At 53.2% G+C, this 24,386-nt stretch overlaps 1 protein-coding gene across 9 annotated transcripts in view; it reads left to right on the forward strand.

Moving 5' to 3' along the window:
- Obscn (obscurin, cytoskeletal calmodulin and titin-interacting RhoGEF) overlaps nt 1-24,386 on the forward strand; it is a 143,863-nt gene that overhangs the window by 81,078 nt on the left and 38,399 nt on the right. For 5 of the 9 annotated variants that reach the window (XM_085829979.1, XM_085829978.1, XM_085829980.1 and 2 more), the window contains 23 exons: nt 2,963-3,226; nt 3,570-3,833; nt 4,195-4,458; nt 4,783-5,046; nt 5,909-6,175; nt 6,774-7,040; nt 7,165-7,437; nt 7,979-8,254; nt 8,683-8,879; nt 9,056-9,131; nt 14,400-14,672; nt 15,439-15,714; nt 16,273-16,560; nt 16,683-17,144; nt 18,150-18,523; nt 19,521-20,400; nt 20,907-21,185; nt 21,940-22,018; nt 22,294-22,412; nt 22,618-22,815; nt 23,356-23,388; nt 23,620-23,718; nt 23,835-24,053. In XM_085829979.1, the coding sequence (XP_085686105.1) occupies nt 2,963-3,226; nt 3,570-3,833; nt 4,195-4,458; nt 4,783-5,046; nt 5,909-6,175; nt 6,774-7,040; nt 7,165-7,437; nt 7,979-8,254; nt 8,683-8,879; nt 9,056-9,131; nt 14,400-14,672; nt 15,439-15,714; nt 16,273-16,560; nt 16,683-17,144; nt 18,150-18,523; nt 19,521-20,400; nt 20,907-21,185; nt 21,940-22,018; nt 22,294-22,412; nt 22,618-22,815; nt 23,356-23,388; nt 23,620-23,718; nt 23,835-24,053 (5,991 nt within the window). The remainder of the gene's footprint in view (nt 1-2,962; nt 3,227-3,569; nt 3,834-4,194; nt 4,459-4,782; nt 5,047-5,908; nt 6,176-6,773; nt 7,041-7,164; nt 7,438-7,978; nt 8,255-8,682; nt 8,880-9,055; nt 9,132-14,399; nt 14,673-15,438; nt 15,715-16,272; nt 16,561-16,682; nt 17,145-18,149; nt 18,524-19,520; nt 20,401-20,906; nt 21,186-21,939; nt 22,019-22,293; nt 22,413-22,617; nt 22,816-23,355; nt 23,389-23,619; nt 23,719-23,834; nt 24,054-24,386) is intronic. The other 4 variants (XM_085829987.1, XM_085829981.1, XM_085829982.1 and 1 more) reach the window with 3 other exon arrangements.

Raw genomic sequence — 24,386 nt, forward strand, 5'->3', positions numbered from 1 at the left:
GGTTAGTTCATAATAATGATCCACCTATGGGGTTGCAGTTCCCAAGTCTATTGGATTTTAAGGCAGAAGAATTTTCAGTGGCTCTGTCTCCTGTCCTCTAGATGGCGCTCCTAGCTCTGAGTGGAGTGATGACCTAGGGTCAAGGAGAAGAGCACCTCCCCCCCTCCCCCCCCCATGGCTTTTAGGGCCTCTGGTTGCTGTGGCATCTCTCTTGACCTTGGATCCATCTCTCAGTCACTCTATTTTAAAAACGTGTTTGCTTTCTTGAGACAGGGACTTCTATGCAGCCCTGGCTAGCCTGAAACTCTTAGTGTAGAACAGTCAGGCCTGGGACTGGTGGGACATCTCCAGCCTTAGCATCTTAAGTGCAGAGATTGCAGGCATGAACTACCATCCCAGCTGTAGCCATCTACTTGAAAGGTCACACATGTAGCAACTGGATGGCTGTATTGTTTAGTTCATCATCTAGGTTTCAGAAGTTTGATAACCTTCTCCTTTTCTCTGGTCTCTGTTCCTTCTAGTCTAACTGTTATTTCAACTGGTAAAATATTCTCAAAGTCCTCACTTTCCCATGGGGTCACAAAAGGGGCCCCTATAAGCCTTTCATCTTTAGCTGTGGCTTCCACTGAGATGATACAATTATTTACACACTGATGTTCTGAAGAAATTCAGAACATTCTCTCTCTCTCTCTCTCTCTCTCTCTCTCTCTCTCTCTCTCTCTCTCTCTCTCTCTCTCTCTCTCTCTCCCTCTCCCTCTCCCCCTCCCCCTCCCCTCCCCCCCCTCTCTCCCTTCCCCTCCTCCTCCCCTCTCTCCCTCTCTTCCCTCCCCCTTCTCAGCAGCATAGATAGGCTGTAAATACTCTAAATCTTCAGTTCCTTTTCTATTTTATTTAGTAGTTCTTTGATTTATCTCCTTATTTTCTCACTGTTACTATAAGCAGGAAGAAGAAACCACATTATACCGCCAACACATTGCCTATAAACTCCCTTTGGGGCTCCAGTTTTACTGTTTCCAAATTCTGCATTCCATGAGGCACTGAACATGGCCACATTCACTGCTCTTGTCACAAGGGTCACCTTCCTTCTTTCTAGATTCATTTCCCATTTCTGTCTGAGGCCTGACCAGATGCAGCATTAATATCTGTATTTCCAGACTCTTCCCAACCATGTTGATTTTCTCTAATATATACTTCAAAAGTCATCCAGCCTTTATCCTTTACCTGTTCAGACAGCCCCAGATTCTTAGGTGTTTGTTACAATAGGATTCTTAAATTTGTGTTGTTTGTGTCACCGTCACAAAGGACAGTAGATCAGGACTCTTAAAACAGAAATTAATTTCCTTTCTATATTGAAGGCCTGTGATCAGACTGCCAGCAGGGTTAACTCTGTGAAAGGCCTCTCACTGGGTCCCAGGTAGTTGGAGGCCCCAAGTCTTTATACTATCATCTTGTTTGTATCCAGATGTCTTATAGGGACACTATTCTTATTGGCTTAATCATTCATCTGGATGACTTCATTTTACATTTCCACCTCTGCAAAGGCCAATTGCCAAGTACAGTTTTTCTGACATTGTATTGATTTAATACACATTTGGTGATGTACAGCCAATTTCAAATATACTCAGGGTCAGTTCTTATCAGTCAGTGGGAAGGACAACAGGACAGATCCAAGGCTCAAAGTCATGCCTAGGAAGCCCCAGCTGCAGTCTATCTGGGACCAGGTGACATGAGCCATTGGTGGCACCAACAGGTGGAATGTGACTCTAGTAGTGTCAGGCCAAGAGTGTGGTGTACAGGAAATATGACATTAGATGAGCAGTAAAAGTAGTGAAGAACAGTGGCACGAACAGTGCCAAGTTGGAGGCCCTGTGTGAAGGGGTATCCCATCTATGAGGCTGGAGGACATCACAATTGCGAGATTCCCCACCATGGAGGTCAGTTGAGAAATGTTATTGCATGTATGGCTTGATCTCAAATGCTTGGAATATCTCCTAGTGGTGGGAGAGCAAAGAAAGAACAATTGAGAAGATGAGTCTGGAATGACCCTCATCTGCCACTCAGCCTGCGTCTCAGTAGCACAGCACAGGAACCTCACTTCGCACACTTGAGTCTGCCTCTTCCCTTCTGCTTCTGTTTCCTTCCTGGATACTCAGATAATGACTGTCCAGACTCTCATGGAGTTTCATAGCTTCTGTCCATCTGATCCTTCCTAGCCCTGCCCACACGATTCACAGAAGAGCTGAAGTCCAAGGAGTTCGTGGAAGGGTGCACGGCCACTCTGCAATGTCAGCTCAGCAGAAAGGCCTCTGTGGAGTGGAAGAAGGGAACTGAGACTCTTAGGGACACAGACAGATACAAGCTGCAGCAAAAGGGGGCCATGTGTGAGCTGCAGATGTACAGCCTGGCCATGTTAGGTGCTGGAGAACACACGTGTGTGGGGGGAAGCAAAGATAACAGCCATGCTGACTGTCAGGGGTAAAAACCACAACTGTCTACGTAGATCTGGGTGACAGTGTCTCAGTATGAAGGTCATCTTGTCTGTCACTGCGTGGAATCCAGTCCTGCTTCGTGGATTGTGTTATCCAAAAGACATCAGTATCTGCAGCAGCTTCCCCCACAGCCTTGTGCTGCTGTGGGGTTTGTGTTGTTGGTTCCCGTGTGTCTTGTCTTAACTGTCATGTCCTGAACCCCTGTATTCTCTAGGAAATCTGAGGTTCTCCTTGTGATTCTGACCACCTTTGGGTCTACATGCCAGGTTCATATGAAGTAGAAAGCCTGAGGAGGCCGCAGATTAGGCAGTGTGGAGACATGCACAGGCTAACCTGAGGAATACCACACCGAGTTCTCAGCAGATTCACATGTGCCCTTTGGTTGAGTTCTGTGTCTTCTCTGTGCAATCCGTGGTTTGACTACCACATGCTCTGATACAATGATCGCGCCTGTGTCTTTCTGACCTCCCTAGCACTGCCCCCCAAGTTTACAGAGGGTCTGAAGAAGGAAGAGGCCACAGAAGGGACCATGGTAACACTGAGGTGCCAGATGAGCAAGGCTGCCCCTGCGGAGTGGAGGAAGGGATCTGAAACTCTGAGAGATGGGGGCAGATACAGCCTGAGGCAGGATGGGAACCTGTGTGAGCTGCAGATCCGTGACCTGGCTGTGGAAGATGCTGGCGAGTACTTGTGCGTGTGTGGGCAGGAGAAGACCTCAGCCACACTAAGTGTCAAGGGTAAAGATCACGTGTGGCCACCTGAACCTGAGGCTTAGTGTCTCCATGTTGTCTCATTGCTGTCTGACTTCATATGTGACACAGCTCCTGTAGTGACTCAGTGGCCATCTGTCCTGTAACTAGGGTTATCTGGAGATCTTCACCACTACTTCCATTTGTTCAGATGTTCCCATGTTCATAACCACCGAGACCCATGGGGTCTTGCTTCCTTCCATCTGTTCCCTAGTTCACTGTCCCTGACTCAAATCCTTTGTCAGAATGTGTGTTTCCTTGTGCATTCGTGTTCTGTGCAGCATGTCTCTCAAAGAGTCCCACGTTCTCAGTGTCTGCTTGGCCCTTTCAGCCCTGCCCCCCAGATTCATAGAAGACTTGGGAAGCCAAGAGGCCATGGAAGGCACCATGGCCACTCTGAGGTGCCAGATGAGCAAGGCTGCCCCTGTGGAGTGGAGGAAGGGATCTGAAACTCTGAGAGATGGGGGCAGATACAGCCTGAGGCAGGATGGGGCCTTGAGTGAGCTGCAGATCTATGACCTGGCTGTCGAAGACACTGGGGAGTTCTCATGTGTGTGTGGGCAGGAGAAGACCTCAGCCACACTGAGTGTCAAGGGTAAAGATCACCTGTGGCCACCTGAACCTGACACTTGGTGTCTTCATGTTGTCTCATTGCTATGTCTGTTCTCCATATGTGACAAGCTGCTGTGGTGACCCAGTGGCCATCTGTTCTACCACTACAGTCAACTGGCATCTCCATCTGTGCTTTCCACATGCCCAGCAGATGTTCTATGTTCACATCTGTGCCACTGCCCTCTCTGTTCCCCATGAGTTTGCCTCTGTCACCATCTGTACCTTCCTTCACATGTTCACAGTGTGTGTGTTTTTTTTAATAGTGTGTCATTCTTTCTGAGTTGTGTGTCTTGTGTGTGGTGTTCTCCAATTACACCTTCTCAGTGTCTGCTTGGCCCTTTCAGCCCTGCCCCCTAGATTCATAGAAGATTTAAGAAGCCAAGAGGCCACAGAAGGCACCATGGCCACTCTGAGGTGCCAGATGAGCAAGGCTGCCCCTGTGGAGTGGAGGAAGGGGTCAGAGACCCTGAGAGATGGGGGCAGATACAGCCTGAGGCAGGATGGGGCCTTGAGTGAGCTGCAGATCCGTGACCTGACTGTCGAAGACGCTGGCGAGTACTCATGTGTGTGTGGGCAGGAGAAGACCTCAGCCACACTAAGTGTCAAGGGTAAAGACCACGTGTGACCACCTGAACCTGAGGCTTAGTGTCTCCATGTTGTGTTATTGCTGTCTGACTTCATATGTGACACAGCTACTGTGGTGACCCAGTGGCCATCTGGCATTTATCTGGAATCATTCTGTTTCCTGAAGACATAATCTCATTTCAAATCTATTGCTCTGCCTTCTGTTCCTTGTGAAGTGTTTTCTCCCATCCACCCTCTATACCTTCCTTTACCTGTTTTCTGTGGTGTTCCTAGTTCTTTGTGGGTGAGTGTCCTGTGTACATGATCTTCCAGTGTCAAGTTCTCAGTGACTTCTTGGTCCTTCCCAGCCTTGCCAGCCAGATTCATAGAAGACTTGAGAAGCCAAGAGGCCCCAGAAAGTTCAACAGTCACATTGCGGTGTAAGCTAAGCAAGAAGGCCCCTGTGGTGTGGAAGAAAGGGTCTGAGACCCTAAGAAACGGGGCCAGATACAGCCTGAGGCAAGATGGGGCTGTGTGTGAGCTGCAGATCCGTGACCTGACTGTGGAAGATACTGGAGAGTACTCGTGCACATGTGGGCAGGAGAGGACCTCAGCCACACTGAGCATTATGGGTAAATGCCTCCTGTGGCCACATGATGGTCTTGGACTTCCGTTCTTGTTCTATATCTGCCTTGTTCTACTTGAGCTCTCCCCAGGGTTACCTCATTCATGACTGTCTCAGCCACAGCACTCTCCAGGGTCTTGGCGTCTGTCCCTCAACCCTTATGTCCTCATACCACCAGTCACCCTGCTGGGGCAGAATCCTCCCCTCCCTCACCACGTTCTCAGACGTTCTACCCTTTGCCATCCATATTTCAGTTTCTATGTGTCAGGTTTAGCCAAATACTCTCTTTTGCTGGGGGTAAGTTGGTTATCCAAAGAGAACAGGTGGGTCCCCCAGATGGGTCCCATACTCTTCAGAGTGGGGACATGTTCCTTGTGTTGCCAGTGGTTGCTCCAGAACCCTACCTGATCTTGCACAGTCTGGCTATTTCCTGGGGTCTATGGGACATACTGTGCCTTAGTATCAGAGGGACAAGTCCATACCAGCAGCCTGGGAAGGGCCAGGCTATGATTCAAGGTGATCTTGGAGAACAAAACCCTCTCTGGGTTCTGGTCTGTAGGAACATGACTAGACTTGATTCTATTCTGGGTGACCTGATGTGAGTGTCTCCCTGGGTCCTTTGTATATAGCCCTGCAGGGGACTGGATTGTCTAAAAGGGAAGCAAGCACCCAGGGTCAGATCTTGAGTACTTCCTATCCTCCCCACCAACTCCCTTGCCCTGAAGCCCACCTAGACCCACATCCCCATCCTGCATCAACCCCAGGGCTGCCTTGGGACTATAGAGGAGCTCAGCCTCACCCTGTCTGGTACCTTAGGTTACTCAGAGGCAAGGCTAAGTTGAGTCTGCTAGCCTCTCATCTCCTCGCAGCTCCACAGATGGTATTCCAGCAGCCACTGCAGAATCTGCAAGCAGAAGAAGGCTCCATGGCCAGCCTGCGATGTGAGTTGTCAGTCCCCAACGCTGCCGTGGTCTGGAGCAAGGGTGGCCTGGAGCTGCAGAGTGACACGCGCCGAGAGGCACGGCAGCAGGGGTGTGTGGCAGAGCTGTTGCTTAGGGACCTGCGTCGCGAGGATGCGGGCGAGTACAGTTGCACCTGTGGCTCTCAGACCACAAGCGCCACGCTCATGGTCACAGGTGGGTGCCCAGGGCTGGTTGACTCCATCCAGGCTTGCGAGCTGGCTGTGTGGGTACAGTTTTCATGCTGACCTTCACAGTCGCAGCCCTGTTTCATGGATCCTAGCCAGAACTCACTCAAAGTGGTAGCCCTGAGCTCTGCTTCCCTAAACCGTAGCTGGACCTCTGAGGGTCTCCTGAGCAAATCCTTCATCCTGTCATTGTTCCGGGACATTGTTCATGCTGTCCCTCCTATGGTAGCTTCTCTACTGTCTTGCCAGGTGACCCAAGTCTTCCATGTCTCCATATCTGTCCCATAGCCCTTTCTGTCCCATATTATATATTATGTTATATTATATTATATTCTCACTTCAGGGTCCCCATGACCTCAGCTGCTCCTGTTCTCTGTAGCTCCTCAGGGACATCCCTCCATGTGTTCTCCCTTCCCTGCTAGCTTCAGGTGCAGAAACTCCTTTCACTGCTGTATACAGCTCTGCAGTTCCTCCCTGCCATAGTGTCCCATGAATCCTGACCACGGATCTACTGTGGGTGATTCCCTGACTGTAACAGCCTTATCAAGTCAGGGACCTTCTCTCATTGCTGTCCCTCAACCTTGCAGCTGCTCCTGTGCGGTTCCTCCGGGAACTGCAGGCCCAGGACATAGATGAGGGGGCCACCGCACGCCTGTGCTGTGAGCTGAGCCGGGAGGCTGTGAGTGTGGAGTGGCGCAAGGGCTCCTTGCAACTTTTTCCTTGTGCTAAGTATCAGATGGTGCAGGAGGGCACAACTGCGGAGCTGCTGGTCCATGGGGTGGAGCAGGAGGATGCAGGCGAATACACCTGCGATGCAGGCCACACGCAGAGCATCGCCAGGCTCTCTGTCCGAGGTGAGCTGCCACTGGTTGGTGTATGCCCCAGCCCTTTCCATCTCCTTGAAGAGCAGGGGACCTTATTCAGTCAGAGTCAGGGAGTTGGAACCCATGGCTCTAAGTATTCTTTGATGGTCCTCAGCCCCCAAGCCCAAGTTCAAGACCGACCTGCAAAGCACAGAGCAGGAAGCAGGTAGCACGGCACGGCTGTGTTGTCAACTGAGCGAAGCTGAGCCAGGGACTCCAGTGCAGTGGCTCAAGGAGGGGGTGGAGCTGCACGTCGGTGCCAAGTATGAGATGCGGCGCCAAGGGGCTGTGTGTGAGCTGCTGATCCATGGGCTGGAGGCCAAGGACACTGGAGAATATGCCTGCCTGGTGGGTGGCCAGAAGACCTTGGCCTCCCTCAGAGTCAAAGGTGAGTAGCTAGACTCCTGGAAGAAAGTTTGAGCCCTTCCCACCATGCCCACTCCCTAGGGATCTCCTGGGTGCAGCTTACACTGGGGCCAGGACCTTCATGTCCACCTCATTTCTGCACTACCTCCAGTTCTGATTCTCTGAAGGGCCCTAACAGCCAGGACAGACCTCAGTCCCCACAGGTGGCCCTGCCTCCTCTTCTCCAGCCAGCAGGAAATTCAGCATTGCTTTGGGGCATTCTTTGAGCCCTTACTTATTCCTATAGTAGGTTTTGCTTCATGGTGAAGTAGCCAAGATAGGGCTGGCAGCAGTATCAGGGCTGGCAGTGATATCAGGGCCAGCCATCGGTAACCAGTTTTCCTCTTGGACTGTGGGGAAAGCAAGTTCCTCAGCTCAGCTTCCATGCTGTAAAGCCAGCAGGTGACCTGCTGTGTCAGGGAGCAGAAGAGCCCTGGATGTCAAGGAAGGATTTCAGGAGAAGAGGCCATGGGAATTTGGCTCAGACTGATAAAGACCCTCTCTCCTTTGTGCTCCTCCCCCAGAGCCTGAGGTGACCATCGTGCGGGGACTCGTGGACATGGAGGTGCAGGCCGATGAGGATGTGGAGTTCACTTGCAAGGTGTCACAGGCAGGAGCCACAGATGTGCAGTGGCACCTCCAAGGTCTGCCACTGCAGAGCAACGAAGTGACAGAGGTGGCTGTCCTTGCAGACGGCTGTACCCACGTGCTCCAGTTAAAGGGTGTGACACTGGAGGATGCTGGTACTGTCTCCTTCCACGTGGGCGACCATTCATCTTCTGCTCAGCTCACAGTCCGAGGTATCTGGCTCTGGTGGATCATGGCTTCCAGCTCCTGGGAGAAAAATGTTCAGGCTTAGGCAAATTTGGAGAACACAGATAGATAGGCGCTCTTGGGAGGCTGAAGTTCTGGTTGTGAGGACCTGTGTGGTAATTTCACAGGTGGATTTGGCGGGTAGGCAGGTAAAAGTGGGCTTCCCAAAAGCTCATATGGTATTGGTACTTAGAACCTACCTATCCCTCAGAGATTCTGCAGACTGTACTATGCCAAGTCCTAGGTTACCTCTCGATTCTCTGTGGGCCTGAACCTGGGGTGTGTTCTCTATATAGATCTAGAAAGAGAGTTGAGAATTGGGCTGAGGTAGCATGTGACTCCAGGGATATGGGAGCTCTACCATTTGAGAGAACATTCCAGATGCAAAGGCTGATGCCCATGCTTTTGTGTCTAGTCCCTGAGGTGACCGTTCTGGAGCCCCTGAAGGATGTGCAGCTCAGTGAGGGCCAGGATGCCCACTTCCGGTGCCGGCTGTCCAGGGCCTCGGGCCAGGAGGCTCGCTGGGCTTTGGGAGGGGTTCCCTTGCAGTGCAACGAGATGAACGACATCACTGTGGAGCAGGGCACACTCTACCTGCTCACTCTGCACAAGGTGGGGTCCTGCTTCTGCCTGCACATAGAAGGTTCTGAGGTCATTAGGGAAGGTCTTCCTCCAGGGCATTGGGTTGGGGAAGTGACAAACCCCTATCACTGGGGCCTGGGAAGATGGATCGACCCCTTTTGGACAGGGCAGGGTGCCAACCAAGCATCTTACTCCTGCCTCCTCAGGTGACCCTGGAGGATGCTGGAACCATCACTCTCCAAGTGGGCTCATGTTCCTCAGAGGCCCAGCTGAAGGTCACAGGTGGGCATCCCTATCCTACCTCCGCCTCGCCCAGTGGGTGTCCTTTGTCTCCTGGCTCTGCAGCTGCTGCAGAGGGGCTTAGATGCCCAAGGTTTCTAGCTGTGACTTTTGAATGGGGGCTGGCAGTTTTCCAATGTGTAGTATCTCAGGCCAGAATTGTCACTGCCTCCTGGAAAAGCGAGAGAGTCTGGCTAGCCTGGGCTGGGTCTTACATGGAGACAAGGGCCAACCGTGTGGTTTAGGTCCGTGTACGTGCATATATGTCCATGTGTACGTGCATATATGTCCATGTGTACGTGCATATATGTCCATGTGTATGTGCATTTATTTATTCGAAAGGCTTAGAGATATGGGTGTGACCACACACCTATGACACATGTGTGGATGTGGCCATCATAAATGTGGCCTGTGCCTAGCAGACAGGACTTCAGGAACCCTCAGTGTAGAGTACACCTTGTCCCCAGAATATGTCCATCCTATAGAGCTCGGCTTTGAGCAACCATCCCGCACTGCCCCAGCCCTGTTCTCAATGTGATCCCACTGTTGCGCCCATCCTCCTCCCACTTACTGATTTACCCGCCTCCCATGCATGCATTCATCCATTTACAGCCACCATTTGTCTCCCAGCTAAGCCCATTCTTCATCAACCTTCCATCCATCTTCCACCCATCTTCCACTTCATGCTACCTGTTTATCTAGCTACTTGTTTGTCCAGCTATCTACCTGCCACCCATTTATCATCCACCCATATAACCATTCACCCATCTACCACCTATATACATCCATTAATTTACTTATTATGCAACCATTCATCCAACCACATTCCCACCATCCATCCATTCATCTACCCATCTCTTCAAGCCCTTATTTACCATCCAACCTTATTTGACCTATTCACCATTGGATGAAACCTCTGATCTCCTACCTTTCATGTCTAGGAGTTCAGGATGGGTTACATGTAGCTTTGCTATAATGGAACCCTCAGTCGCTGAGGGGAGCTAGACATGGAGGTCAGAGTATATTCTGAATGACATTTTCCTCTGGAACTTTAGAGATCACCTGACATGGTCAACTCTATGGGGTTGAAAAAGGCTGCCAAGTGCCAATGCCTTTAAGTCGATGGGGGAAGAATTTCATGGTTGTCTTGAGTAGGGGCAGGGCAGAAAGAGCCTGTGTTTATTGGGGGACAACGTGGAGCTGCAGGATGTGCTGCTCTAGGCTAGATGTTCCCATTCTGAGAGAGCTGGCTCATCTGAGGTTTTGTGGGGCCTAAGGGGAAGTCGGCACCCAGGAAGCTTTGTGATGGCCAGGCTGGGAACTGGTGCCAGAGGACAGTCATTGGAAGATTGTGTGCAAAGACTTCTAAAGGAGCTGTCTGGGGTGATCCTGGGGGCTGTCCTATCTTCCTGGGTACTGATGTCCTTCCAAATGGGTCCTGGCTGACTCTTCTCAGTCTAATCCTGTGCTATAGAAGCAAATGAAACAGAGGGATCTGGACTTTGCCAGTTGCCCCCGAGAAGGCTTCTATCCGGTCAACATTCAGAGAGGAACACAGGGTAGTGGTGGCATCCTCCTTGCCTGGCTCCAGGTAGCAAGTGTTGAAAAGGACTGTTGATTTTTTCCCATCTGGTCTGGGCCATGGGAAAGTCAACTATGAAACCATTAATGCTCTGGAATGCTTTGGCCATCCATCCGCTGTGATTACCCCAAATATCCATTCGAGAGGTTGATGGGATGCAGGGGAACCAGGTGGAGGGCATTAACGCCAATGAGGCTCCTGAGCTTGGAGTCTGCTGTGCAGTGGAGGGGAGGTTGGTGGGGTGCAGTATACCCAGTAATTAAGGCCCCTGAGTCCTAAGGCTGGCAGAATCATGGAGGACATCTAGATAGAGTGCCCCTGTCTGCGTCTATACCCTGAGGGATGGAGAGCCACTTCCAGGGACTGAGCCCCATGGTCATGGAGCAACAGGTCCTGGCTGCCTCCTTCTTCCCACACTAGGTTAGATGAGACACCTGTTGTCAGAAAGAGCCCCAAATGTAGAGTTTATCCTTTGTTCCTTCTGAAAAAGATGACAGAGAGATGTTGTTGGCCTCCTGAGGATGAAGACAGAAGTGCTTCAACTGTGTGTGGGATGTTTGTTAGCTCACAGGCTTTTCCTGGGCTCAGTGTGGATTGTCTCTGTGCTTTTCTCCAGGCCAACTGGCTGGGATGGATTTCTGGACCTCTGGTCCAAGCTGTTCTGGTCTGGGTAGTACCTGATCCCAGAAGATTCCAGGTGGCCCATATCAGTCAATCTCAAGGTTGTTCCAGCAAAGCCACTTGGGACCTTAGTGCTGGGTACAACATTATAACTGCAGTTCCTCTCTCCATTCTGTACAACACAGGACAGCTGACTAGAAGAGTGGGTTTCCCACACACTAGGCAATTCTCCAACAGATACCAACTGGATGCACTTTAACTTGGTTCAATTCTGACACTACCCAAAGGGAGCACAGACTCACTGGTTACAGACTCAGTCCCATGAGATGCCTCCACCAGCAAAGTCAGTTGCAAATCTAAGCTTGCTGACTAAGTGGATGTGAGTGAGGCTCACACTGTCCTCCTGGGTTTGCCCAGTTTTCTAGGACAGCTGAGAGTCATGAACCAGTTACTGTTACTGGTTTGTCACACAGCAACCGTCAGAGACTAGCTACTGTTGGGGGGCGGTCGACAGGTACCCCATCCATTGTCCACTGATTATGCTCCATGCGCTTGGTACCCCAAGTCTTGAAGTCCATCAGATTTGCTTACATTCACCTCCAGCCTTGCTGCTCTATCTGAGACTGGTGGGTAGGGCTAGACTTTTGAGCCCTCTTGTCACTTGGTCTTCCTGGTGACCAGCCCCTTCCTGAAGCTCACATGTCATTAGCATAGCCTCTGATGTGATCAATAGATTAGCTATGTATAAGAGCACTTGTGACATTCAGAAAGTTCTGTGTTAGGAACTGAGACAGAGAATAGCCTAGGTGTTTGATCACAGTCCCACAGCAGTGTCCATGAGGGTATCCCCATGCCCATAGACCCCAGGGAACCCCAGCCCAGACTTCCTTCTCACCTTCTTGAACAGAGGCGGCACTATGCCTGGTACGAGGCTTGCAGAATGTGGATGTCTTCGCGGGGGAGGTGGCCACGTTCTCCTGTGAGGTATCTCGCGCAGGTGGGCCAGAGGCCCGCTGGTGGCTGGATGGCACCCTGCTTCAGAACAGCCCTGAGAGTGCCATCACTGTACAAGAGGGCATTGTTCACTCCCTCACGCTCTCGGGCCTGGGGGTGGCTGACTCAGGCACCATCACCTTCCGCACAGGGCCCCTGGTCTCCACAGCCAAGTTATTGGTCAAAGGTATTGGCCAATGGGGACCTCCCCATGCTGGTGCTTCTGCTCTTGCTGTCCCCGCATGCCTCCTGCAGAGTTATGGGGGATTGAGGAGTGTCAGGTACTGACCCCAAGGGCCGTAGACTAGGCATTGCCCTATGCCTATCATGTATCCAGGACAGCCCCGCGTGGGCAGAGAATGAGCTCTCATTCACTTCCTGAATGGGAAGTTTAATCTCCATGAATTGTTTAGCTGGAGACTGGCCTGCACATTTGCTGTGTGGGACCTACACACTGACCTTGTTTACCACCCCATTGCCTAGACATCCCAGCTAGAAAGGGCGGTGTGTGGGGGTGGTGCTTCCTGGGCTCCTGATGGAGAAACCACCACTTCCGGTTCTGGTTTGTCCCTGTGCACACCTGCTTTTATTCCTGTGGGAACCCTTCTGGGGGAAGAGTTGGATGGGCAGGGAGCACAGAAGGCTACCAGGGAGTCCAAACAGTGCATCTGATCTTCCATTCAGTGCCTTTGCCTAAGGCCTCCTGTAAGCCAGATCCAGGATGAACAGCTATTGGTTGAGTAGGATTTCAACAGGTGGGGATGGGATGGGACCCAAGGGTATCAGCTAGCATCTTTACACTCATTGAGAGGGGCAAGATGGGCTGCAGCTTCAGACTGCTGGGATCTGGAGTCCAGGTGTGTTTAAGATGGGACCTGTGTGTTCACCTTTGGCTAGAGGAACCCAGCCTGGACAGACAGCCTGACATTGTCATCTGCCATGGGCAGAATGAGGCATGTCTGGTATGTAGGGCTCTTGGGCAGCCATGATGGGTCCCCTTCCTGGCCTCATGCCAGGCACCTGTTGCTACGCCATTGCCTGCCAAAGCTCCATGCTTGCAGCAGCTGAAGCCACTAACATAGACAGTGGAAGGTGGGTGGGCCATGGTGGCACTGTCCCAGGGACTGATGTATGTCTGCCATGTTGGCCGACAGATCCCACAGTGGAGGTGGTGAGTGCCATGCAGGACCTGGTGGTGGAGGAGGGTGGCTCAGCTGAGCTCCTCTGCCAGTACTCGCGGCCCGTGCAGGCCACGTGGAAGATGAACGAGCGGGAGGTGTGCGCTGATGGGCACCGTGTCATCATAGAGCAGGACTGGACCGTAGCCAGGCTGACCCTCAGGTCAGCCCTGCCCTGTGACAGCGGCATCTATTCTTGTGAGGCCGCGGGCACTCGAGTTGTGGCACTGCTCCAAGTGCAAGGTGAGGCCACCTGGCAGGCAGACTTGATATAATTAATCACGGTAGAAAGGCAGGCAATGGCCGTCAGCCTTGCAATGCAGGTGACCTATACACTGAGAATATCTATATGGGTGGTGACACGGAGCTATATCTAGGTCAGGGCACAGTCTTGCGAGCTTGTGGCTTCTATGACAAAGTGGCTAACATAATTGGCAAGAGGGGAGGGGTATGAACTTGGGAGATCATCGGTCAATACATATTTAGGAAAGCATCATAGGAGAGGTCTAGTGGTGCTTGTTAGGGACTTGAGGGAAGGGTGTGGCCCACATCTTGAAGCTGCAGGCCCACTGTGGGAAAGGACACAGCTCTCCAGAGGGCTTGAATCTGGGTTTGTGAGGTTCTGGTTTGTGAACACCTATGTGGCTTCCCATCTGTGAGACACAGGATGTCTCTCAGCTGTGTGGAGCCCAATGCTAATGTGGAGAGAGGGTGATGGGATGGGCGAGCTGGATGATCCCATCCCCTCCAGTGGACCCTGAATGCCACCCTCCATGGTGGCTGCTGGGGTCCTGTTCTGTTTGGCTCTTTATAGTTGGGGAAGGGGGTGGTTCTTGCAAGAAACACTAGTGAAGAATTGCTGGAGGTACAAAATCCTAAGCCTCACTTTCTCTGCAGCCAAAAACACGGTGTTGCGTGGCCTGGAGAACGTGGATGCACTGGAAGGCGGTGAGGCTCTGTTCGAGTGCCAGCTGTCCCAGCCTGAAGTGGCTGCCCACACCTGGCTGCTGGACGACGAGCCTGTGCACACGTCAGAGAAGGTGGAGGTGGTCTACTTTGAGAATGGACTGCGGCACCTGCTTCTACTCAAAAACCTGAAGCCACAGGACAGCTGCCGAGTGACCTTCCTGGCAGGGGATGTGGTCACGTCCGCATTCCTCACTGTGAGAGGTGCCAAGCTGAGGGAGGGTCCGGTTGGGTAGACAGGGTGAGACTCTTCCACTGGAGGCTGAGCTGTGAGCAGAGGTGGTAGTGAAGGGGCTCCTTTGAGAATCTGTCCTCTGAGGTCCCTCATCAAAGGCTATGCAGGAAGGGAAGAATGTTGGATTTGAGTTCTTCCCACCTCCCAGACTGTGCTGTTAGCCCAGTGGAACTCAATAGGATGGGAGGACAGGCCTCTGGGATGAGAGCCACATGTGAGAGAGTCACCGCTGGGAACTGCCACTCTTCAGGGGTGGAGACCCCAGGGAGAAGACTGATGTCTCTAGGATCCCTTCCAACAAAGGCTCTACCTGTCTGGGGAAGAGTTGGCTGGGCAGGGATCCTCCAGGCTCTTCCCATAGGTGGCTGGACCTCCTTGGTCTACAGGGATTTAGAGACAGTGGGCTGGAGAGTGGAGCAGGAAATGGGGAGGCAAAGGATGTCTCTATGACACCTTCCTGATGGATCTTCCTGAAATCACTCAGGACTTTCCCCTTAGAGTCCCTGGCAGCCATCAGAGCAGTGACAGTGGGACCTGTGGGTGAGGGTTGTTGACCTTCTAGACTTCCCAACATGAGGCCTTCCCAATCCAGGATGATTAGGTGAATTGTCATTCTGAGACACCTCCAACTTGAGGCTGGGTTGAAGGAGGCTTTGTAAGGGTTCAGGGGCCCCGCAATCCTTCTCGGGTGCACCCCCAACCTCTGCAAATGCTCATCCATCCTTCTCCCCACAGGCTGGCGCTTGGAGGTCCTAGAGCCCCCACACGATGCATCTGTGAAAGCTGGTATGCAGGTCTGCTTCACATGCACACTAAGTGAGGCGGTGCCTGTGGGTGAGGCTACTTGGTACATCAACGGGGCTGTCATCCAACCTGATGACACTGACTGGACAGTCACCGCAGATGGCAGCCACCATGCCCTGACACTGAGCAATGCCCAGCCCCAACATGCAGGAGAGGTCACATTTGCAGCACGGGATGCCGTGGCCTCTGCACGCCTCTCTGTGTTGGGTGAGTGGTTGGCAGAGATCCCTGCCTTACAGTTTGGGTCTGAGGCACACCCAACCCCCACCTCCTCAACCCCCTAACCACTGTGCCTCAGATGGGTGACCATCAAGAACTGGATTTTGTGCTGTTCCATTAGATCCCCCAGAGCCCGAGGATAGTGTGTCCCACAGGCCCAATAGGGTGGCTGACTAGAGATGATCCTAGTCATCCTAGAGTGATCGCTGAGGCCAGAGTCCCTTGAGATCTTACTCAGTCCTCTTCTTCTTTGTCTACTGTAGATCTAAGCCTAGCTCTTGGGGGGAAGGGTCAAGAGGAAGGAGGTCCTCTAGTCCCCATGGCTGCCCTTAGTGGTGGATGCCAAGATGCACAAACACCTATCCATGGAGACTTCAGGAGCATCCCTTGCTTCCCAAAACAGTCTGCACCCCTGGGTTCAGGGTCCTACAGAGCTCATAAAGAAGTCTACCCCAAAGTGTATGCAATGTCTAGTACTGGACCGCAGCAACTGCTGGAAGGACTGCATGCCTCAATGTGTGTGCTAATCTGCCCTCTTCCATGCAGCTCTTCCCGACCCCCCTGAAGATGCTGAAGTGGTGGGTCGTAGTGACCATTCTGTGACCCTATCCTGGGTGGCTCCCATGAGTGATGGAGGTGGGGGTCTATGTGGTTATCGTGTGGAGATGAAGGAGGCATCCACAGGCCAGTGGCAGTTGTGCCATGACTTGGTACCTGGTCCAGAGTGTGTGGTGGATGACCTGGTCCCCGGGAAGACCTATCGCTTCCGAGTGGCAGCTGTAGGTCCAGCAGGTGCTGGGGAGCCTGTACACCTGCCCCAGATGGTCAAGATAGGTAAGTTACTGCTTTCAGTCCAAGAGAGGGCCCAGCTGCACAAGGTGGAGGGAGGGAGCCTTATAGGGTGGTGCAGTGACTCTTGCTGATGTGGCCTCTCCTCTGTGAACACTGTTCTTTAGCAGAGCCAATGGAACCTAAACCAGCCCCAGCCCCGGCCCCGGCCCCAGCCCCGGCTCCCACCCCAGTCCCGGCCCCGGCCCCAGCCCCAGCCCAAGCCCCAGCCCCAGCCCCAGCCCCAGCCCCAGCCCCAGCCCCAGCCCCAGCCCCAGCCCCAGCCCCAGCCCCAGCCCCAGCCCCAGCCCCAGCCCCAGCCCCAGCCCCAGCCCCAGCCCCAGCCCCAGCAACACGGCAGGCGGTGGTTGGTGAAGACGTCTGTCTGGAGTTGGAAGTGGCAGCTGATGCTGGTGAGGTTGTCTGGCACAAGGGATCAGAGCGCATCCAGCCCAGCGGGCACTTTGAGGTCCTCTCTCGGGGTCAGCGGCAGATACTGGTGATCAAGGGCTTTAGGACCGAAGACCAAGGGGAGTACCGCTGTGGTCCCATCCAGGGTCTGCCCTCCTCAGGAGCTGCCACATTCAATGGTGCGTCTGTGGCCTGGAGCTGGATGCTCTGGGGGTGGGGTGGGGAAGGGTTGATTTGGCCTTTCTTTTTGATGCGTTCTGGAGACAAAGTTAAGAGTCCTTTCCACGACTCCATGTGACATGCCGAGAAACCAAGGCTTGGCCAGATGAGGCAAGTCTCATGTGACTGAATTATTCTGTAGGGCAGCCTCTTGTCCCTGAGTAGGATTGATGATGGATTTCTTAAGTTCTGGGACCCCTGCCCACAAGAGTTTGGAGGCCTTTTTCTGGAGCTGTTTCTGCTTGGAGCGTGGCCTCTTCTCAGTGTTCCCTGCATTCCAAGACGCTCCCATACACTACATACACACTGTCGGCACTGTGACTCACCCCACTGCGACCCTTCCCGCCCTGGGAAGCTCTCTCTGCACTCTAGTGTGTCCCCACTATCACCCTCCCTTGCTCTTAGTCCTCTCCTGCTCCCCCGTGCCTGGAGTCCTACCTACATTAAGAGTCTCTCGCCCCTCGCCCCATGCTCTCCCAATTGTGCTGAGTCCATCCCTTAACTCAGCTCTCCTGATGGAAGCCCTCTGTGTTCTGGGCACCTCCTTTATCCACTGCACTCTGAGACACACACTGCACTAGGGTCTCCTCTTACCTTCTGGTCCTGCCCCAGTATAAGCGCATCCTTTCTATGTAGTGCTAATGTCCCTGTGAACCTGGGCTCCTGTACCAGCAGCAGGGCTGAAGAGGTGGAAAGAGACCTAATTTTATTTCTGCTGAGATAGCTTCTGTTCTGGTCGAGTTACTGTAGGCCCCTTGCAGGTGGTGGAGTGAGGCAGAGAAAAAAAAGGAGGTAAGGATCTGAGGCTTGGAGCTTCTCAGAATAGATAAAGGTACCTGGCGCATGATGGAGAACAGAGGTCCAGACGACCACAGCAGGGTCATACCCCATCCAACAGCACAGGCAGGCTTGGGCTTGTGGCTCTGTCTGACCTCACCCAGTGTCTACTCTGTTGCCCTCCTCAGTGGTCATGACCTCAGGCTCTGGGGATGAGGTCCCGGCACAGCCTAGCCTGCCTCCCGAGGCAGCCCAGGAGGGTGACCTGCATCTGCTTTGGGAGGCTCTTGCCCGGAAGCGCCGCATGAGTCGGGAGCCCACGCTGGACTCCATCAGCGAGCTGCCTGAGGAAGACAGCCGTGTGCAGCATCTGCGGCAGGAGGCAGAAGAGACAGCTCCCGACCTCTCTGAGGGCTACTCTACAGCGGATGAGCTAGCACGCACAGGAGAGGCCGACCTCTCACACACCAGCTCTGACGATGAGTCTCGGGCTGGCACCCCTTCCCTAGTTACCTACCTCAAGAAGGCCGGGGGTCCTGGGATCTCACCCTTGGCCAGCAAGGTGAGCCTTCTAGTTGGCCTGCAAGAAGGTGGGAGGTCTCAGGTCTTCACCATCCCTTTCTGTGCCCATCTCCAATCCCATAACTCACCCATCCATTCATCCATCTCAATGCCATCCACCCATAGTGCATAGTCTTTCCATCTCAACATTCATCAATTAATCTACCATCTACTCCTCCACCTATATCTGCATCTATCTGTCTGTCCATCTACTCATTATCTGCTCACCATCATTCATTTTATCTTTAAATCAGCCTGTCCACTCATCCAAACATCCTTCTATACCCCTGTCCATCTGTCTGCCCATTTGTCCATTATTTGCAATTCATCCTCTCATCTGCCCACCATCTATCCATCACTCCTGCATATGTTGAGCTGTTGGGACACTTATCTATCAGCCTAACCCCACCCACCTATCCACTAATCTATGATCCATACCTCCCATACTTATATTCCAGTTTATTCACTTCTCATGCCATCTGTTTGCCCAGTCATCCATCTATCCACTGTCCACCCATTCACCATCTGGTTGTTCCTCCCTTCACTCAGACTTTTGTGCACTGTCCCCCACTCACCATTCTTCACCTGCTAGTTACTCTTGTATTTACTTGCCTGTTCATTTTTCTGCTGACTCATCTATGCAACTATTTTTCCATCCACCCATCCTCAGCCGCCCTCCCACCATCCATCCAACCACACAACCACCTGCCTGCCTATTTTTTCTTGCATTTTCCATATACCCACCCACACACCTACTAAACAGTTACAAGAAATGATCACGGCCTTTGTGATATTTCCCACGATGTTGTTGGTCCCCCTTTGGGTCACTGTATACTTTGATTTCTAGGAAGAGCATTTGCTTTGCAGAGCAGTAGTAGCAGGACTCTACCAGGCACCTGGGCAACCACTAAGCTGGAGGCAGATGGTGTGCTGGAGTACTGGGCCTGGAGTGTCCTTGGTCTTCATTTCCCTGTCTTGCTCACACCCTGTGTCTGTAGCATGAGGCCCAGGTGACCACATCTGTGAAGCCACAAAAGCAGCAGGAGCCAGTCGTGCCCACGTGCCCACCGCCGCCGGGAGACTTGAGTGCAGCAGATTTGATGGATCCATCCCTGGACAAGGCTGCTGTGAAGATCCAGGCTGCCTTTAAGGGTTACAAAGTGCGAAAGGAGATGAAGCAGCAGGAAGGGCCTGTGTTCTCACGAACATTTGGGGACACAGAGGCACAGGTTGGGGATGTGCTGCGGCTAGAGTGTGTGCTGGCCACCGAGGCTGATATTCGGGCCTGCTGGTTGAAGGATGGCATCGAGTTAACAGATGGGCGCCATTACCACATAGACCAGCTCAAAGATGGTACCTGCTCTCTGCTGGTTACTGGCCTGGCCCCCACTGACTCTGGCCGTTACACCTGTCAGGTGAGCACCAAGTCTGGCCGCGTGAGCCACAGTGCCTGCGTGGTGGTCAGTGGGACAGAGAGCGAGGCCGAGAGCTCCTCCGGGGGCGAGCTGGATGATGCTTTCCGCCGGGCAGCGAGACGCCTGCACCGTCTCTTCCGCACCAAGAGCCCAGCTGAGCTTTCAGACGAGGAACTCTTCCTCAGTGCTGACGAAGGCCCCGGGGCGCCAGAGGAGCCCGCAGACTGGCAAACATACCGAGAGGATGAGAACTTTGTGTGCATCCGTTTTGAGTCCCTTGCAGAGGCCCGCCGGGCAGTCACCTGCTTCCGTGACATGTTTGCCACCATGGGCATCGGGGTGGAGATCAGCCTAGGGGAGCAGGGACCCCGGGGAGTGGAGATGCGCATCGGCAAGGTGGCCCCCACGGTCATCCCTGCAGTGCCGCTTGCAAAGCCGCCTGGCCTGCAGACTTCAGATGCTGGTGAGTGAGTCTGTGGGCTGCAGCAGGCTGGGGTTGGGGGAGCTTGGCCTGAGATAGGGTAGAGGAGAGGATGGAGGCTGGCTGAGGCAGAGGGAGCTCTGGCTAGTTGTCTCCCAGCCTGTGGGCGTGGCAAAGCCCTGACTTTGAGGTTAACTAGTTGAACTTGAACCTCAGTTCTGTATTTCACCAGCGGTGTGTACTTAGGTCCATTCCTTATGGGAGTTTCCATGTCACTTACTGAAAGCAAGACAACGTCAGTGTGCAATGTGTCTCTCCTGGGCCAGGAGGTTATAATGATGACCCTCCATGCTGTGTCTTGGGACTTCTCCCCAGACTGGGGCATTTGGGGTTTAAGGCCCCACTAAAGTTCCAGCTTGTGCATCCTTTTCCAGTTATCCACTTCTCTGCCTCATGGTAGTTGGGAAGCAAGAACAACTTTTTAGAGGCCGAGGAAGGGAGAGAAGCTCAGCGAGAGAAGTTGAGCTCCCTCTCTCTGCCTGTGTCAGCCCCAGTGTTCCTGACCGAGCTGCAGAACCAAGATGTGCAGGACGGATACCCCATGAGCTTCGACTGCGTGGTAACGGGCCAGCCTGTGCCCAGTGTGCGCTGGTTCAAGGATGGGAAGCTGCTAGAAGAAGATGACCACTATATGATCAATGAGGACCAACAGGGGGGTCACCAGCTCATCATCACAGCTGTGGTGCCGGCAGACATGGGCGTCTACCGCTGCCTGGCGGAGAACAGCATGGGCGTCTCCTCCACCAAGGCTGAGCTTCGTGTGGAATGTGAGTGCCGGACTGACCTGGGTGTCTCTAGGGTGGCCTGGAGGCTCAAGGCAGGAGGCCAACGTGGAGGTGGTCTGATCACCTCCCAAAGACCCAGTTTCTAATTCCAATGCCACACTGATTAATTATTTTTATACATTGTGTGTGTGTGTGTGCGCGCGCGCGCACACACACACACGCCATGGCACTTGTATGGTTGTCAGAGGACAATTTGTAAGAATTGGTTCTCTCTTTCAACCAATTGGGGTTTCAGGAATTGAACTCAGGTCACTAGACTTGGTGACAAGCACCTTTACCCTCCGAGCCATTTGGCCAGCCCAATATTAACATCTTAAAATGTGTGTTTCTGAGGCATGAACATTCTGTGTGTATGACAGTAAGGAAATCTCCCTCCTACCATGTCCTGGACAGAAAGTCCCCAGCAGTTAGTTTTGAGGCCAGTATCTCTTTAACCACTCATGGTATTGTAAGATGTAACCAGGAGGTTCTGCACGTGCCACTGTAATTGATGAAAATTGCAAATTGTTTGACAGCTATAGATCATTGGGCCAAAGAGGCTTGTAGTTAGTTAAAGCCTGGAAGTGTGGGCCCAGTCCCAGGCTGGGGCGGGCAGGTGCATGAAGCTGTTACCCTTCTCCGGGTTGAGTGCAGGTAGCTTGCCTCGAGGCAGCATGGTCAGAGCCTCCTAGGGACAAGGTGATCCAGGTGCACATGTGTTTTAGACCTTGACTCAGAGTCACCCTTCCCTCTCCAGTGACCAGCACAGACTATGATACTGCTGCGGATGCTACTGAGACCTCATCCTACTTCAGCGCCCAGGGATACCTGTCCAGGTGAGGCCCCCCAGAGATGAAACATTCCAGTGGCTGACTCTCCCAGGGCCTCTGAAGAGGCAACCTTGCTGTCTGGGGGTGGGGGTCAGGGCGTTTGGATTGACAAGCCAAATCTTGGTTACTTCTACCAGGCTATGGTGGCTCTGTTTCCTCTGTCCCTCAGTTTGGGGAATGTTAGTATCCCTCCATGTCTGACAACACTCCGTTGGCCCTCCTGCCTTGAGCCTTCTTACTTACTACTTTATGGGTGTCCCCTTGTTTGTTCTTCCTGCCAGCCGGGAGCAAGAGGGAACGGAGTCAGATGAGGGGCAGCTTCCCCAGGTGCTGGAGGAACTGAAAGACCTCCAAGTGGCCCCTGGCACACGCCTGGCCAAGTTCCAGCTCAAGGTGAAAGGTGAGCAGCTGATGAGGATTGGCACTGCCCCACAGATCAGAGGCCATGTCCTACCAGCCACAGTTGGGAGGGGATCCCAGCCAGCATTGTTTGGGTGGTCATGTGTATGTCCTGCCCTGTTGGCCTCTGAGGGACCTCTGCTCTGGGCCTTCTATTATCACTGGGAGATGGCCTTGGGGTGACCACCTGCCGATGTTTTCCTCAGGCTATCCAGCTCCCAAACTGTATTGGTTCAAAGATGGCCAGCCCCTGACCACCTCTGACCACATCCGCATGACTGACAAGAAGACCCTGCACACCCTGGAGATTGTCTCGGTCACTCGGGAGGACAGCGGCCAGTATGCAGCCTACATCAGCAATGCTGTGGGTGCTGCCTATTCGTCAGCCCGGCTTCTGGTCCGAGGTGGGTGTCCTGAAGGACTGAGCAGAGCTGAGCTGCAAGCCCTATCATTATCACTGCAGTCGCTGCTCTAGTGAGCAGAGACTCAGATGGCCAGGACTCAGCCACGCAGGGGACAGGTGACCACGATGGTCTTGAGGCTCCCTCTTCCTGAACTTGGAAAGTGAATTCCAAACTTGCACCTAACCTATCTTGCTATGAGTGCCTGTGCTTCCTGTGGTCTCTTTTGCCAGAGCTTGGGAGATGTGGCTCCTAAGCTGCTAAGTTGTGCCCATGCCCATGCATTTGGGTACAGATAAAGGCCATAGGTCTGGGGAGGCTGTGGGTAACAACGATGGGGAGCAGTATGTCATCCATCAGGTCCATGTGGCCTGTGGCCATCCCCATGCTAAGTGACCAGTTCCACAGCTCTCCAGCTGAGGTTTCAAGAGGTTCGGGTATCTTTGCCTTGGGAGTGGGGTTACCAGGACCAGTGCAGCACCATGCATGGAGTTAGAGGTCAGAACACCTATGGGTGCTGAGAGTCTGACTCTGTGTTTTCAGGTCCCAGTGAACCAGAAGAGAAGCCAGCATCAGGTGAGAGAGCCCCAGATGGGCACGACAGGGTAGTAGGCTATGGACAGGAAGCCAGAGTGGATGGACCTGGGGCTGGCTGCCATAGAAGTGTGGATATTCAGTGGACATAAGTTTCAGGGATTAGGACACCAGAGGTGGTTTGGGTTATTTTTGTTTGTTTGTTTTGGTTTTTTGGTTTTGGTTTTTGGTGTTTGGTCAGGGAATCCCTATGGGTTGGCTGTGTCATTCCAGATGTTCATGAGAGGCTGGTGCCACCCCGAATCCTGGAGAAGTTCACCCCCAAGAAAGTGAAGAGGGGCTCCAGCATCACCTTTTCAGTGAAGGTGGAAGGTGAGGTAACTCACAGACAGGATGACAGCTACCCATGCTCTGCCCTGGGGGAGGACCCGGAGCCTGGTGGGGCTCTGTCACTATCAAGGATGAACTCACTGCCCTCTGTCTCTCAGGACACCCGGCCCCCAGTGTGCATTGGCTCAAGGAGGAGGCAGAGAAGGGAGTCCTGTGGATTGGCCCTGACACCCCGGGATACACCATGGCCAGCTCTTCCAAGCAGCATAGCCTGGTCCTGCTGGACGTAGGCCGACAGCACCAGGGCACCTACACATGTATTGCCACCAACCCTGCTGGCCAGGCGCTCTGCTCTGCCAGTCTGCACATCTCTGGCTGTGAGTGAAGGGTCAGGGTGGTAGGCAGGTTCCTGTCCATGGGAGGGGCACCAGATCTGGACAGTGTACAGCTTCAGGGGCTTGGTGACCTTAAACATCTGTAATGGGACCAGACTTCTCTTCTATCTCCCATTCTCTCATCATGACACCCCCAGAGCATCTCAGGTCTCACAGTGCGGGAGAGTTTGGGGTTTCAGAGTCTCTCAGGTCCAGCACTCACACCTACGCTGTATAAGGGGTCTCCAGGGTGAGCTGAGCTCTCTGATCCAGAGCCTCGCCCACCCCTTTGTGGGCTGGCACTCTGAGTGTAGTCTCATGTTCTTGGTTACCACG

This window comes from Mus caroli, unplaced genomic scaffold (assembly GCF_978045245.1).
Source record: "Mus caroli unplaced genomic scaffold, Mus_caroli_1 scaffold_13, whole genome shotgun sequence".
NCBI classification, from domain to species: domain Eukaryota; kingdom Metazoa; phylum Chordata; class Mammalia; order Rodentia; family Muridae; genus Mus; species Mus caroli.